The sequence below is a fragment of the Tetrao urogallus genome, assembly GCF_951394365.1.
Source record: "Tetrao urogallus genome assembly, chromosome: 2".
NCBI classification, from domain to species: domain Eukaryota; kingdom Metazoa; phylum Chordata; class Aves; order Galliformes; family Phasianidae; genus Tetrao; species Tetrao urogallus.
Window position 1 is genome coordinate 36,925,923 of NC_136814.1, and position 17,798 is coordinate 36,943,720.

Sequence of the window (17,798 nt, forward strand, 5' to 3'; positions counted from 1 at the left end):
ACTACATTCCTGCCAGTGCGGGCAGAGCTTTGCTGACAAAATTGTGCTGCGCATGTGAATTAACAGCTTTTCCGCAAACAAAAACAGGCTTACCGAAAAAGACAGAATCTAGCTGCAGTAACTGCACCAACACTCAGGGCTTCTCTTGCCACAAAGTATCTATCAGGCACAGGCCTTGGCTTTTCACACCCCTGAACAACCTAGCTGATGTCAATATAGCTAAATACGTCGTGGAATTGTTCTCAGCTTTGTTCTCTGGACATAGAATGCTGAGTGAGGAGGAAAGGTTGTGTGTTTGCTTGCCTCGGAGTACAAGAGACGATTAAATCTTCAGAGATGTCACTGCATGACCCAAGACCGATACAGAAAGGATATCAAGTCTTTTCAAAGGACCAATATACTCGTGGGAAAATACCAGATATTAAATTGAAGATGCTTGTTCTGTAATTTGTCTAACTGCTATTATTTTCTAAGTTTACAATTTATAAGCAGTACCTCTCTCAGCAGACCATACGAACTAAGAAACAGACACCTCCAGCATTCCCATGAACACACAATGGTCTCATTAGTAGAAAGAAAAGATTATCTTCAAATTGAATTTGAAAATGCTTGTTTTCAAATATTTTTGGTCAGTTGCACGTCTATATTTGGTTGGGAGTAGAGGGGAGATGAGGGAAAGGTCTCAGTGACCAGCTCAGATAATATACTTATGAAGCTATCTCTGGAATTCTTACGTTGGTACCTATGACACTATCAAATTCATTGGAAAGAGTTTATCACAAAGTTAAATGTCAGCAGCTGCAAGCCTTTAAATGGAACATACTTCAGCTCCTGGGCAATGGCAGCGATCTGTTCCACCCTGTCCTGGTGAGCAGCCAAATCGCTCTCAAAAGCCTCATGTTTCCTTAACATGGCACGAACTTCTGTCAGAGATGCAGATTCATAATCCTTCTGAAGTAAGATCTGCTCTTTGCCTGAAACAGGAAATTAAATTATTGGTCTGTTTTTACTAATTCATTGGTTAGAACAACAGTAAATTCAGTCAACTTCTTTTAGCTGAGGCATGGTCAAAAGCACATGTATAAGATGAGTGGCAATTTGTCAGCCTAACAGTATTAATTAGGAAAGTAAAATATTTTTTAAGATCTCTCAGTAATCCCTTGATTCTTGCACAAGTTGATTATATGTCTAAAATAGCTAGCATTGCATTACTTGAGAAACTGGCATAAAGTGGTATATTAGCAAAAACTAAGGATCTAAACTATTCTGACAAATCTTTTAGAGTGTATCACTGATTTTCAAAATCAGAAATCACACTGCTACGCTCAGCTTCATTCCTACTAAGGAACTGTTACTCTTTTTCATGTTCTGCTTTTCAATTCATTATTAATTTCAGCACTTTCCTGCCAAAATTAGATTAGAGACACACGGCTCCATCTTGTATCAATTACTGAATTTTAAGTGGAAAATGCCAACATAGCTGCAAGAGAAGCATAAACGAAATCAGAAACTGAAATATTGCTCCTCAGTAACTCCTGTGTTGGACAATAATCTATACAGACAGCCTGTACAACTGCATCTCACCATATGACATTACATAGCTCTGCAGATTCTAGAGCCAGAAGGGACTATTGTTTCACTTGCTATGCACAAGCTTATTTGAATTTTTCCCTGTATAGTAGCCATACCATGTCAACAAGAGTAGAACACCCTCAGAAAATAGGCTCACAGGGATGATAAACACTGTGGTTTCTTTTCTAGTATCTGTTTGGTAACTTTTTACTATTATGTATGCTTCTAACAATTGTGTTATTGGATAGCCTCAGTTTAACTTTCACAGTGCGAATAGACTGTAGCTGGAAAAAGCCAAACGTGTGGCAGAAACAGGAAAATGGTTGTCAGGGCCAAAAAAAAAAAAAAAAAAAAAGGGATGATAGAGTGTCACTATGCTTAATGGCATTATGTTGGTGCTGTAAAATAGATGGTCCTGTAGCCATTACAACTACATCTAAGGTTAGGCTATCTTTAAAAAAGAAAGTCACACATGGGATATAATCCAGGGTATGGAGCAAAGCAACAGTGAGTCCATTATTATGTAGTTTACGTGAACTATTAAAAATCAAGATGGCTGAATTATTACCAACCAGAAGAGCTGTCAGTAATTCCACATTTAGATCCCAGTTTATTTCTGAGTTTAAAATGGAGAACTGAATTTCTGTACTCACTGCACTCCTGGCTGGATCACTGGTGTACAAATACATAGGAATGCATTACCAGTATGAGCCCTTATTCATTTCTTGGATAGTCTTATTAGGTTTGACTCACTCCCTTAGTAGAAAAGAGTATGATTTTCACAGTTATATTTCACTAGCAACATGCCTACAAATGACCATGACTGTAGGAAAGAGAACCTCCAATTTTATCTGTTAGCATTTTACTTTTCTAAAGCTGTCCAAGCTAATTTCTAGAGTGCCCCTGGCTGGCAAACATCGCTGACAGTTCAACCTTGAAGGTTAAAATGAGAAAAATGTTAGAAGCCATCTCTGCTTACCATATGCCCACTGCTCGTGAGTGGAAGCCTTCTGTCTAAATTTCTCAGCCAAATGCTCAAGTCTTTCCAGTCTTCGTATTTCATTCAGCAGCCACTCTTCATAGCCTTTCTCAGCTTGTTCAAGCCTCTGCCAAGCGCCAGCAATATCCTGTTAAGAGAATATATGAGAAAGAGTGAATTAAACTACACTCTCTTTTTTATCCAAATTTGCAGATTTCTGACTCGCTCACAGTTTTCCTCCAAAAAGAGAAGTCAGGATGTCCAGATTTTGCCAAATACCAGAATCATAGAAAATGTCAGTCGTCAGGCAGCTCTGGAGATCAGATAGTCCAAACAACTGCACCTGACAAAAGCATTCTAACCAAGTGAGTTCAGGATCATGAAAGAATCCTCTACACAAATGGTTTTCAAGCAAAATTGTTTGTTCAGTGCCTTCATGATACATTAGTTTTACCTCTCATGTTCCAAGTACATGTTCTTTTATGATGTAGTTGTCTGTTGTCAGAATTAATGTGCTGTGCTCTCAGAAGCAGACAATAACAAAACAATTAGTATCAAGAAGATTTGATCCTTATTTTATCTGGAATACAAATTAATTTCATTTTCTGTGGTGTACGAAGTTTTGTGATTTTCCTTAGAAGCTCAAAGGCATGAGAAGAAAACTGAAGTGAGACACCCCTTATTTTCTGAGTATGCAGCATGGCAGCCACCCTTTGCAAGTAATGCAACCATCTGTTTGTAAAATCTAAGCAACAAAAGTACAGTGCTAAAACAGAGTATAGATACAGGTTTGCTTTATTCCTTTATCCCACAAGAAATGTTCTGACCCACAGTAAGACTATTATCTTCGGAAAAAAAAAACCAGAAGCATTTTTTGAGCCATAGCTGTTTCTCTGTGTCTGATGAGCAAAAGTTTTGCTTAAATAATAAAAAAAAAAAAGTAGTTAAGTAAACTAACATGCCCAAAGATAGCTCTGTCTCAAGACAGTTTGCTATTGAGGAAAGTTTCCAAAGAGCAAGGAGCATATGTAAGGGAAAGAAAGATTTCAGAATGAAAGGGAATGTTTAAGAGAGCGGTTTGATATTGACAGAGCACAGCAAACCAAAGTTCCTGAGGATGGCTCAAAATGGTACTTCAGTCCTTCATACTGAAATTTCTGTGAGAATGTCGGTAGAAAGGAGAATGGAATATTGATGCCTCTTTTACTTACTGAAACCATTTTTCCCTCCGACGGCATGAAAGCTGGTCGATTGCTGATTCTCAGTTTTGTCTGCAGGGTGTTAAAATTGATCTCCAGCTGACATTTCTCTTGAACTTTGGGAGGTTTGTGTTTGCGGCGGTAGTCCCGGAAATCCTCTAATTTCTTCTGCATGGCCTGCATTGTTTTTTCTGGGGTCCTGTTTTCCAGCCAAGGAATTGTCCTGCGAATCCATTCTAAAAGCTTTCAAATCAACACAAACAGCTGAAATTAAAGCAATGGAAGAGCAACCAAAAAACCAGATAATATTGAATGCATAAATTTCAATCGTTTGCTCCATCTTACTATTGTTAACTTCAGTTGTAGTCAGGGCCCTAATGGCAAGTAAGAACAACATTTTCTCAACAGAACAATAACCCTAATTTTCTCAGATATTCTAGATACTTCTGGAAATACTTTGACTTCAGGGTCTGTACATGGACACGCATGTAAGGCGACTTCAGTTAATTGAAACACAAGTTACCTAGTATCTCTAGCTGCTTTCAAAAGTATTGGTATTGATGTACTGAAGTAGTCATACTTCATAAATCAGAATGGAAATCAATCAAATAACTCAAGATATGTAAATATTTTTATGCAGACCGATCCAGCACTACTCTCTTTGTATCTATCATCTCTGTATGTTTTTGAAGGTTGCACACTATAAAGACAAAGGAGCTCTCATTTGTGCATTATATATCTGCAGTCCTGAGACAATACATTTGCCCTATACCAAGAATAGACAAGAGGAACTGATTCATAAAGTCTGCAGTATATACTTTGTGAAGAAAATTTATATTACCTGTATTTTGAAAAAAAGCAATCTTCTGGTAATAATCAGAAACAATGCAAGCAGTGTGCCTTGATCATTCATTGGCTGCCTGTGTTCACAGGTGTTTTGTGAACACCCTGAGACCCTGTCTGGGTGCAGCTAGCAGTACATAAAGCCAAGGGGCATGCTTGGAATAAAAGAATACTGTATGTTCCATGTACAGTGAAGGAGAAGCTATCATTGGAGATTACAGAGACGCCAAGCTTAGCCCTAAAGCAGTCTGACGACAGTCCCCAAAACACCCTTTTTGGCACAAAAAAAAAAACAAGACAAAAAAACAAGACTGAATGACTAGCTGGAGGTCACATAGGAAATCTGTGGCAAAGGAATGACCTGATATTTGACATTTTGGGGATACTGAACTTTGAATCCTACAACTATGAGATTCACCTTCATGATATTTTCACTTTCAGTCTTGCAGACAGTGTGTGAATCTTTCAGCTTTTGGTATTTCATCAATGTAATTATCACCATGTTACAGAAAAGGCTGTCTTTACCTCACTTGCAAGTCTCTCATACTCTTCCATCAACCTCTCATTTTCTTGATTCACAGCAAGCACCTTACAGATCCGGTTTGCTGCAGTCTCAGCCTATAAAATATAGCAAATAAACAGGACATACTTGTAAACATTCTGAGACAGGTACAGGCTTGGAGAAAGAAAGAGAACATGGCAGCTGCAAATAAAAATCATATTGGTTTATATAGTTGTTGATTTATGCTTCTAGGTTACCCTCCTTCTGTACTGACAGACTCTGGTGGTCTTAAATGAGGCATAGAAGTCAATGAGTCATACAATGAAGCCTTACTATACAAGGAGGTATTTCACACTGTCATTATAGCTGTTTAATAAATACTTTACTTTCAAAAGCAACTTAGGGCATTCTTAAAGTTACCTTATTAGGTTAATTTTTTAAAGCACGCTAAAAAGACACTTTGTTTGTTAGCTACACAGGAAACACTGGATGCAAGTCAGGGGACCCACATGCGCATACATCCTTGGAAGCAGATACAACTTAACTACTGGCAACAAATCTTTTCTTGGCTCCTGCCAAATTTATTTCTGAAAGCACTGTAGCTCTGCCATATTTAAAACTGACATAATAGTTCCACATCACAAATTTATACGAATATTTATATGAATCTGAAGTATATCCAGTCAACTAAGAATAGTATTTGGAAGCATTCTTTTCTATTAATAGCAAAACCTGCACAACCCAGATGGAAGAGTGCACAACAGCACTGGTGCAGGAAGCCTACCAGATAGGAAGGGAAATTCAGCTCAGAGGAAGAAGGAAAAATATCAACTACTTTAAGGCATTTTTTTCTCTATGTAAGTTGAATTGTGTTCATTTTTTAGTCTAGAAATGTAAGAAATAGAGCAGTCAGAAATGCAACATTTGTTATAGTATCACCCTGTATGATAGATCTCCTGTTGATGTTCTTGTTTCTTATACCAACACTTTGGTCTACAAATAATTCTACTGGCTTCAGTGGGAGCCAGGTGCAAATACTGCTGTGGACAACTTCCGTGCCTCTCCACATCTCCAGGTAGCCCTAAGTTACTACTTAGCATGAGTAAGTAAGTCTCCAAAAGTCAAACATGCTTTTATGCAGCAAAAGCATAAGATGTTGATGTAGCAACAAACCATTCCATTTCACAGTAACTTCAAATACTTTTTCTGAAACAGTCTTTACAATCACTGAACAAAGACACTCAACATTAAAAATCACAAATTTCTATCAGAATAAAGTGGTTCAACTTGCTGCACGACATTTAAAACACATTCAGAGTTTGTTAAAAACAAATATTAGTGCTCAAGTAATACTTGCAATTGTTAATTAAAACAACAAAATACAAAATTAGTGAGTTTGGGTTTTTTGAGGGCGGGTTGTTTGTTTTTTTTTGTTATAAATATAAACCAGTGGAAAAGTTGAACAAGCAAGAACACAGCAACCTGAAGGAACAATCTATTAATACCTGCTCTGCTCCAGCAAAAGCATGGTAGAAGCAGGACACATATGTCATGATAGCTCTCTCATCAGGTTTGGGAGTGTTCACAATATCTATATTATGGGGGAGAAATGAAAACAAAAAACAAAAAAAAAAAGGTACAAGGAGTAGAAGATAGGGAGAATAAATAAAAGCACAAAATAGTTGTCACTGTTAATGTTTTCTTGAACATAGAGTACATAGATGTACTGTGGAAAATATACAAAGCTGAAATAAATGAGCATAGACAGAAAAAAAAATCCATATTCTAGAAATTCAACACAAATTCTTACCAAAAATGTGGAATTTTTGATCCTACAGTATTGTCACAGAGGAAACTACCTTAATTTTAGAAAGACTATCTGCATAATAATTGGTATGAACACTTCATTGACTAACACAGAGAAAACACAAGCTAGATTTTGATCTGGGGAGATCTCCTCTGGAAGCTACATATGGATCAGTTTTAACTTTAACATTATGTGTCAGTACTCCTTATATTACTGATGCCTAAAATATATCCAACTCTCTGATTTGCCTTGCCTTTTCTACTTGTACTTCTTCTCATTAAAACATGATTCCAGCTCTTCTGAGATGTCTGTATATTTCCCTGTTTTGTATAGTAGTGATGTTTTATGCCGCTGATTGATTGCACTTACCATTGAGTATTTAATATTTTTAAAAACAATCCTGAAAGCATAAGAAAAGGATTCATTTTCTGAGCATCGGTTATGAAGATTTTGACACATATGCAACAAGAATAATATCCAGCAGGCAAAAAAAGATGCAATTCTGCTATTGGAATAGCTTTATCACTATGATCTTATTTTCTTCTAACATTTTAAAGTGCTTCTAATCAAAGCACAAAAGTTCAATCAAAGGACATTGAATAATGTCCTACCAACTCCAGTGATCAGATGCCAAAAACCTACTGGATATTATCAGTTAATATATGGGAAGAAGAAAGAGGAAAGTTCGTATCTACAGAACAAATGGATAGACTACCACTGGCTCTACAGAGACAATGTCTCACAGAGAAAAGCAGGCAACAGGAAATGAGCTTGGATCTAAGATGCTGTCCTAAGAACTAGTGAAGGAAAGATCAAAAGAGGGAAAACAAAAATTGCTGAAAGAAACGACAAAGAAGGTTGAGGGTGAGATCTGATCTATCTACAACCTCACCTTCTGAGCACCAGCAAATGCATGGTAGTAACAGGAAACATAAGTCATAATGGTTCTTTCATCAGGTCTGGCAGTGTTTACTACATCTGTGTAGAGAGAAAAGGGTTTACTGCTCAGAAACTCTTACGAGGTAATTCCAGTAGATTATGCTGATGATGCCAGCTCAGTGCTACAAGGATTAAAAATATCATCCTTCATCCTGACTCAGTTTACTGATTTCATTTGAAGATACCTAAGCTTTAGGAATCAAAAATGGAAAACATATTAGGCTCTTTGAAATGGTATAGCATCTGAAGATGGAGACTATTCAGAAAGGCATTGCTAGTACCTGTTTTGGGGAAACTTCTAAAGATGGCATGGCTCATAGATCTACTTGATTCAGTTTCGCTGCCACTCCAGAGCAATTTCATCTAAATCAAAACAGTAATTCTACTACAAGAAATACAGCCATCAACAGTCACAAAGTAAGTGTACGTACTATATTAGCAAAGGATCCTTGTGACTGACAAAGTACTGATACATACTGGAAACCTGCAGAATTCTTGCAGTTCAGAAATACATTTTGTGCTAAGAAAAGCTTGGATAGTAAACATGCTGCTATTCCTGAGCCAGTCTGTCTCTTTTGTTAACAGTATAAATCACATAAGAGTTTGGCTTGGTTGACAGATAGCTTTATCCCTATCAGAGCAGGGAAGATTAAAAGCATAGACTGTGACTGAGGCATGAATGCATTAGTAAAAAATGACATTTTTGATTACTTGATAAGACAAAGTCAGAAAAAGGTGGTTTTACAATTATAGTTGAATGATGCTTATGCAAACTGCAGATTTCTGCCACTGCAGAAGTGAGAAGATAGTAGTGTGTCAAGATCCATACATGAGATGACAATTTTAATAATAACAAGAGATTTTCTAACTTCAGGACCAATCTATTTACTGGTTTGAATCACTCTCACATGGTTCAGAAGAAAACATATTTCCATTGAAAATACAACAATAAAAATTGATGACATATACTCATGAGGGTGCTAGAAGAAGCATGATTTAATTCCCCCCCAAATAACTATCAAGAATAAAACAAAGGGCTAGAATACATAGGAATTCTGATGGGTGTGAGGGTAGGGAAAAGAGGGGCAGGAATTTTTCCTGCATCTAACATCAAGAGAAAAATGAGTGAAAGGAGAATGACAGTAGATATTCAATAGTAAGGAGTTATCATGTCCATTTATTCTTTGCACAGTGTTTCAGAATAAAATAATTAAGTGGAGCTTCAAAGGAGAACTGCAATCAAATTAAAACCAATTGTGCAGGTGAAAGTAAGAAAAATATTCAATTACTATGTTACAAACTGGGACTTCAAACTCATCTTGCATTGGCCTAACTTTCCTGCCAACGACTTTAAGGGAAGCCAACAAGATGAGTTTGTGTGTTTTGCATAATTGCCATGCTATCACCACTCTACTGTCAAGTCACCGGAAGCAGTCTCTTGGTGAAGAATGCTTTGAACTAGTGTAAGCAAATTCCAGTACTGTTGCACTATTTTTTGCCAGGAGTACAAAAGGTTATCTTGAAGAAATTCAGGAAACATTAATATGTATCTTCTAGTTATTTGTAGACAGATTGAAAGATTATTGGAGAAAACAAATAACGAAGCTATTCATTAAAAGTGATTCCTGCAAAAAGTTTATACTTAAATAAACGTCCAAATGCCAAGTCCAAAAATGGACTTGATGGATGGACCACTGACTTGATAAGGAACTAGCTGGATGGTTGCACTCAGAGAGCTGTGGTCAATGGCACAATGTCTAATTTGGAGATCAGTGATGAGTGGCACTCCTCAGGGATTGGTGCTGGGACCAGTGTTATTTAACATGTTAGTAGGTGACACAGACAGTGGGATTGAGTGCACCCTTAGCAAATTTGCAGGTGACACTAAGCTGAATGGTGCAGTTGACACGCTAGAGGGAAGCAATGCTATCCAGAGGGACCTGGACAGGCATAAGAGGTGGGCCCATGCCAACCTCATGAAGTTCAACAAAGCCAAGTGCAAGGCCCTGCATCTGAGTGGGAGCAATCCCAAGCACAGATACAGGTTTGGTAGAGAACGGCCTGAGAGCAGCCCTGAGGCTCCCTGAGGAGAAGGATTTGGGAGTGCCAGTTGATGAAAAACTCAACATGAGCTGCAAGTATGCAGCCCAGAAGGCCAACTGTATCCTGGGCTGCATCAAGACAAGAGTGAGACCCCACGTGGAGATCTGGGGCATCCAGAACTGGTGCTCCCAACACAAGAAGGACATGGAGCTGTTGAAGCAGATCCAGAGGAGGGCCACAAAAATGATCAGAGGGCTGGAGCACCTCCCCTACAAGGACAGGCTGAGAGAGTTGGGGCTCTTCAGCCTGGAGAAGAGAAGGCTCCAAGGAGACCTTACAGCAGTCTTCCACTACCTTCAGGAAAGCTGGGGAGGGACTTTTTATAAGGGAAGGAGGAAACAGGATGAGAGGAAATGGTTTTGAAGTAGAAGAGAGTAGATTTAGACTAGATATTAGGTAGAAATTCTTTAGAATAGAATACAGAAATTCTGTAAGGGTTGTGAGACACTGGAACAGGTTGCCTGGAGAGGTTTGTGGATGCTCTCTTCCTGGAAGCATTCAAAGCCAGGCTGGATGGGGTTTTGATCAACTTGGTCTAGAGAGAGGCGTCTCTGCCTATAGTAGGAGGTTGGGAACTGGATGATCTTAAAGGTCCCTTCCAACCCAAACCATTATATGACTCTAAATATGAAGAAAACAAGCTTGCCTCAACCAAGCTCTTTCACAGAAGTGATGTTATCAGTAGTAAATTTTGAAAGGTACTTCTATTTCTTCCTGGTCTTCTCATTTGGAAATGTAAATATGCTTTAAGCTGCTAACAGTTGTATTATCTTTATTAATCGTAGATTATACTTTCTTATAGGCAAGGGTTATCTTTTCATTCTATATTTGAACCTCATTTGTCAGTGGAACCACATGCTGAACTTTTGGTCCAAAGTGCTATAATAAGTACAAACACAGCAGAAGAAAAAGACATTATGAAAAAGTGCACAGAGCTATCCAGTATATGTAGAACAAGAAGGAAAAGACTTTGAAAGCAAAGCAGAAAAGTTTCTCTATGACCATTTATGTGGGAAAGAATGTTGAAAATTTACTAGATACAAAACAACATAAGTTTTATGATCTCTTATAAGTAATGCAAACTTCACTATAGCTCTCACCTTCTGCATCCAACATCTTAGGGATATCCAAATGTTTTTCAGCAATTTCCATTGCAAGGTTGATATTTCCTATGGGGTCATCCTATATGGAAAAAGAAAACACAACAAGTCAAAAATACAGGTTTTTCTTTGAAGCAAGTCTACTGCAGTAGGTGCACTAAAACTTACTCAGTTTTTCCCAATTGTTAATGGGAATCACAGCTACTGTTCTACAAAAAGCAGAGTATGGGTTTATGGCCCTTTGATCTATCTATTACTGTTCCTTCAAAGGTAAATATTAGTAAGACACTAGAACTCTCTAATTCTATATACATTCCAATACATTTTGAAGGGAAATGTAGATAATATATGCAATGTATAGTCATAAAGAGCTAATTCTGAATGAAGCATTGCAGTAAAATATACAGTCAAGGTCTCTGCTCCAGTAGGGTATACTAGGCTGTTCATCAGAAAATTAATTCATCATACTTTGACACTTAGTAAACACTGTATTACAGTGATAAAAATTCTATTGAAATAATAATTTCTCTGCTGGTCCAGTGTATGCTTGGAAAAAGGGAACCACAAACAGAACAACTACCCAAAAAGAGCAAAATCTCCTAGTTTTGACTTGGATAACCAAATTTGAAAGTAACGTGTGTAAGCTGAATCTTAGAGCTGTTGAAAATCAAGAGTTTTCTCTTGTTTAGAGATTTTGATTTTGTTTTTTGAAAGAAAAAGAAAGGAAGCAGTGAGGAAAATTCAGTCAAACAGCACATATTTCATTTCTTACACTACAGACAATAATTGCTGACAACAGAAGACCATGTCAGATGAGGGATGCTATTAAGTCAAGCTTCTAATATCAGCTTGGAGCAAAAATATCCTATGTGAAATCACAGTTCATGACATTAATGCTATTATTATTTTCAAGTATTCAAAAACTGCTAAATGATCACAGCTACTATGAACAATGTCAAGGTCTACAGAGGTAGTTCAGAAAGACAGGGCAGAGAAACAAAACTGGAGAAGCTGGAGGGGACTGGAAAAAAGTTAACAAGTTTGCTGCAGTGAACTTAACAGGGTTTCTGTTTGAATACAAACATTCCCTGTAAAAGGATCTACACTCAAGCATGCTTCTTTTGTTACTTTGAAATGATCTTATTAAGATTAGTTATAACGCAATGTGAGTAATTATTAGATTTCACGTATATATGCCAGATACCATAAGTAATAACGCCCTCACAATTTGGTTATAGTGGAACACAGACTCTAATCGTAAGTTCTCACTTCATCATCATTTAGCAGTTTTGAGCATCACTGACATAAGAAGAAATCTGGACAATATTTTAAACCCATTAACTTATTTCTGCTGTTACACCAGACACTAAGCGTAATACAACATTTACTAAATGTGTGTACAAAAATTCTTACTGAAATTAAATGGGAAGAAATACACTAAATCTGAGACCTACTAACTTTATTAAGACACTTTGCTTATGGATGGGTGATGGGCACCTCCTATTGTGCCTGGTACTACGTCCATGAGTAAATGTTGCTCCATAAAGAAATAATTTTATTTAATATCAGCAGATTCTGAAGATCCCAATCACCCATACTTTTAAACAAAACTATAAGCCACAGTAACTAAAAGTCTCTGCTACAACTAGAGAAATACCTTATCTAACTTGTCATAGTCAAGAAGATCGGGCCTGTGTCTATGAATAAGGGCGTTGAAAGCAAGGCCATCTTTCCAGCTATAAATTCACACAAAGCACATTGGTGAGAAAAATAAAAGACAGCATGCAAGAGATAAGAAACCAAGAAACAGGGCACCAAGACAGCTGTTAATGTAACCAAAAGGAGTAGTCAGTCAAATGCAGCCAGGTCAGAAAAGCAAAATCTATTTTAGGATTTTTCTGCATGTGCTTTACGTGCCAGAGCTCAGCCTCAATTTGAAACCTGACCTGTTCTTATTTTGGAAGCCTCTAAAAGGGAAATATTAATGCTGAAGCAGATCTCCTTATGCGCTATTCCCTTTTCTTAGCACTCATATGTAGACAAGTTTTACCAAGAAGTTTTTTGTACTGTGTTCCATTTTTCTTAGCACAAACGCGATCAGACTGACCTGTTTGTGCCATGCTTGAGCACACATACAGAGACAGGTAGCTTAGCTATTCCATGCATCTGTCCATCCACACGAAAGTATGCATATAGAATTAGAGAATAATCTGGTACTGACAGTTTATTGTTTGTCCTTTCGTTCAGGTCTGCAGTTGTCTTAACAACTGCTTAAATTAAACACTGTGTGTTTAGTTAATTTTCACTAAAATTTGAGGATCCCAGCATAAATTTAACGTATAATAAAGCAGACAAATTTTTCAAGTTGTCTTACTTCTTTCTGTCATCTTTTGCCTCATAAAAGGCTTTCTCATAAGAGCTGATTCCACTAGTAAAATGAATCTATCATAGAGGGGTACAGAATGAAAGATATTATCTATGATTTACCAATTTCTCTCACCAACTAGAAGTGGCACTCAACAAATTAAATCCATGATTAAGTTTTCTGTTTCACTGTTATTTACAAAAGAATCCAAAATACGTTCATTTTGGAGGAAGAAAAACATATGAATTTATTGAGATCTAACACGAAATGTCAACACTGTCTTTTCAATTTTTATTCTTAGGAATACCCAGAAATGACCCAGAAATTCCAAGATGATTACTTGATTTTCATTACTCAGTCTTAAACCAAAGTAGTTTGTATCTTTTAGAACAGATACATTTTTCCACGTAACAAAATGGGTCTGTAATCCCCATGTGATGCTACCTAAATAAGTTATGGTATCTAACTCTTCTGCACTTTCTGGATGGGTAGTTAGAAGTATAATGAAATATTAAGTAAGAACTGGTGGACATTTTCTATGTAATCCTAACAATTGTATATTCCTAGGGTAGAGTTTGTTCTGATCAATCTTACAATTAATTATCTTGTCCTTGATTGCTCTGCAATCTACACAGTTATTTACTGTGGACACATAGCAGAATGGCCTGTACTATGCATCAAATGTGAATTGAGAATTTCGGTGTATTTGATTAAACATCCTTACAGCATGCCATAAGAGACAAACTACCTGGCTGCTGAGAAATGGATTTTCTGCAATTAGTACTGAAGTAATTGTAATGGAAAAGAAAGAAAGATCAAGAGACTGTCATAGCCTCCTTTCCTCCAAATAATATTTTTTGGAGCGAGTATAGAAAATTAGTTAGAATTAGTATGCTTGTCATTTAGAAAACGTAGCGAGCAAACCAGAAATGAGCCAAATCACTGCAGGACAACATGCTCTACCATCCAGACTGTTGACCTTATTTAGCTTGGAGTAGTCAATAAGATCAGGTCGGTGTCTGTGGATAAGTGCACATAATCCAAGGCCATCTTTCCAGCTTTACAACAGAAAAAAAAATAGAATGGAAGAAAAGTAATGAATAGTCATAGCACTTTACAGTTTCATCCTTGCTCAAGGCTTAAAATCAAGCAGGAATCCCCCTCTTGAATCCTGACAATTATGTTCTGTCAACTCCCATTCCTCTGAGCTTTCGTCACTGTACACTTTCTCCCAGAGCGCATGATTTATTCTGTTGTCTATACACACTTAGGGATTCCATAACACTTTCTAGGCAGTATACGTTATATACAACAGACCCTGATTTTAATTGCTTAAATTAAGCAACTTTCCAGGATAGCTCAAAGTATACATTCAAGAAAGTGCAGTCACCCATTACACTTACAGCATGTGTGTGCAAAAATAAGAGGGGAACAAACCTTCAATTTACTTGAATTTGTTTAAGTAATTGACTTTTTCTATGTCAGTTATTGCAGATAATTTTAATGACACAACTACGCTATGCTCCTAAAAAGTATGGAGTAAAAAATTATCTTAGTTTATTTAAAACATTTTACAGACATGACAGATCAGGCCTGAGGTCTGACACTTCATTGCAACTTCATGTCCACTACCTTTCAAGGAAAGAATAGGAAACGAATAGTGCTGTGAATAACATCTATGTGGAAAGATTATGAGAGGTTCCTTTCAGCTAGAAGCAATTACTCTGAAAGATACTTTTTACTGTAAAGCACTTGTATTAGAGAAAAAAAACAAACAAATATCAATCAAGTTCGACATTATTTCACCACAACATGTGTCAGAACCAGCACATGTACTGATAAAAATTAAGATTCTAGTACTGTAATTTATACTACTCCCTGCATCCACATAAAGCTTTACTAAAATATACTGCTATCCTTTCAAGGAAAATAACACATTGCAAATTTGAGATTTCTCAAGGCAATATAGGGACTGTACATCAGATTCTTTCATCTGCAGATGCATGTGTGAACTGTATCTTCTCTTCCAGTATATGTGCTCTTGGAGCTTCACAAGAAGAATGAATTCTAAAAACACAAATCGTTGTGATACAGAGCCCTTGTGAGTACTCCAGAGGTTTCAGGGAATGTAAAATCCCATGGTTAAATAGTGCAAATGGCAAATCACATCTTTTTATTAGGTAGATCACCAACACACCTACAGGAACCAGCTGAATGAAATCCCAAAAGCAAGTAGCCTATTAATGGTCTGGAGATCCCCTTGCAGGCCATACTAAACGTGCAGAACCACAGGCCAGAGCTTTTGCAGCTTACATAATGATCCTGATGATAAAAATGAACATATTTAAAGTGCTACTGCTGGGTAGTTACCAACTTCCTTGGCTCCTTATTTATTATTGTTTTAAAAAATAATGAATTCATCAAAATGAAATATCTGTGTGCTCAACACATTTTTGCCAAGACCAGTCTTACCTAGCAGTGGCTCTCTTGAAAGTAATCATTTGTTAAACCATTATGTAGTGGTACTTAGATACTCCCATATGCAAGGAACTCTAATAGCATTAGTCTAATAGCATTGTATGCTCATTCTGTGTGGAGTAGGGACTTTTTTTTTTTTTAAATAAACATAACCAGGGCATATATTAATAAACATAAACCAGGGTAAATAACACAGAAGGCTAACCAAAATAAGACTCTGAATACAGATCATAAGAATTTGAAGGAAAGCCACGTTAACAGTGAAGAGTGAAATTCTGCTGTCAAATATCCCTACGCAATTGTGGAGAAAAAAACCTGACTTAATACATGTAAGATTGCTTCTAACCTCTTGAAATAATGAAAATTTACCTGAGATGGAAGTTCTGAATGTTCACATTTCTGTAAGGAGCAGTTTTTCTTTGACACCACAGCAGCAGCCCTTCTTTGGCAGAGGTCTCTGTAACAGACACCAGAGTATAAGAAGATGTAAAAAGAGCTCAAGTAATTCTTTTCTTCTCAAAACAAACAAATTTCCTGTTTAACATAGTAGCATTACACTTACCTTCCACTGAAATATCTTGAATGGCAAAACGAAGGATGATGGTCCAGATCATACCCAGTGTCATTTTCACATTGCCGTCAACAATTTCTAAGGTGGAAAAGAAAAAATATTATTTTTAAATGCATTTTTTTTTCTCTTAAACATATGTATCTAATAAATATATTTCCACCATAATTTATTGCCTACACAGAGTTCACCGGGATTCATTTTTCAACAGACTCGTGTTTCTACTACCCTGACAGTAGGACTGAAGATTACTCAGGTTATGGTCCCTTTATCTCTCCCTTGCTGTAAGCCGGTTCTCCAGCAATATCTCAGAAAGTTACCTTTCAGATTGACTTCTATAGATATTGCCCAAGGGGAAATATATATTTAAAGCTTAAATACTATCAGTCTTGCTGTTTTCACGTATGAAAGAACTGGGAAAAAGAAATGCTTTTACACCAAATTGTAACTATAGAATACTAACAATTTGAAGTAGAAAACAAGAATTTGTCAGAGAGACAGAAATTTTTTAACGACTTAAAAATCTATAACTCAGATTACCTCTTTAATAAATAAATAAAATGATATTCACAAGTCCACCAATATTGCTTTGGCCCTTTTGAAAATTCTACCCCTTGGTACCAGCACAGGCTAGATATGAAGAACAGTTCAATGGACACAGCACCTCCAGAGACTAAGATACATGGCTTCCTGCCAAGCAGTTAAGAAACATATCCATGAGACTGTAGATGTCTTACAACACTGATGTCTATTCATGTTCAATATCTTAAATATAAAATGAGATTTTTTTAACCTCTTTTTCTCACAACAGCAGGGTTGAGTGCATCCTCAGCAAGACGACATTAAGCTGAATGGTGCAGTTGACACGCTAGAGGGAAGCAATGCTATCCAGAGGGACCCGGACAGGCATAAGAGGTGGGCCCATGCCAACCTCATGAAGTTCAACAAAGCCAAGTGCAAGTCCTGCATCTGGGTTGGGGCAATCTCAAGCGCAGATACAGGTTGGGTGGAGAATGGCTTGAGAGCAGCCCCAAGGAGGATTTGGGAGTGCTGGTAGATGAAAGACTCAACATGAGTTGGCAACGAGCATTTGCAGCCCAGGAGGCCAACTGTATCCTGGGCTGCATCAAGTGAAGCATGACCAGGGACTTGAGGGAGATGATTCTTCCTATAGCAGGGGGATTGGAACCAGATGATCTTAAAGGTACCTTCCAACCCAAACATTCTATGATACTATTACTTTTAGGTTTTCAACTAGTTTCAAGACTGCTAGAGTCTACGGGGCGCTAGCAATATATTTTTTCCAACCCTTCTCACAGATACAGGGGCATCCCTTCAGCCAA

General features: G+C 37.2%; 1 protein-coding gene across 10 annotated transcripts in view; it reads right to left on the minus strand.

Annotated features, from left to right (window-relative positions):
• The window catches only part of ACTN2 (actinin alpha 2), a 63,686-nt gene that overhangs the window by 16,898 nt on the left and 28,990 nt on the right, over positions 1-17,798 (minus strand). For 7 of the 10 annotated variants that reach the window (XM_079550432.1, XM_079550440.1, XM_079550439.1 and 4 more), the window contains exons 4-12: positions 16,450-16,536; positions 16,257-16,344; positions 14,389-14,467; positions 11,045-11,126; positions 7,795-7,880; positions 5,119-5,211; positions 3,763-3,993; positions 2,552-2,699; positions 824-974 (exon numbers count right to left, since the gene is read on the minus strand). In XM_079550432.1, coding sequence (XP_079406558.1) covers positions 824-974; positions 2,552-2,699; positions 3,763-3,993; positions 5,119-5,211; positions 7,795-7,880; positions 11,045-11,126; positions 14,389-14,467; positions 16,257-16,344; positions 16,450-16,536 — 1,045 coding nt within the window. Of the gene's footprint in view, positions 1-823; positions 975-2,551; positions 2,700-3,762; positions 3,994-5,118; positions 5,212-6,600; positions 6,687-7,794; positions 7,881-11,044; positions 11,127-12,701; positions 12,781-14,388; positions 14,468-16,256; positions 16,345-16,449; positions 16,537-17,798 lie in introns of all 10 variants that reach the window. The other 3 variants (XM_079550437.1, XM_079550434.1, XM_079550435.1) reach the window with 2 other exon arrangements.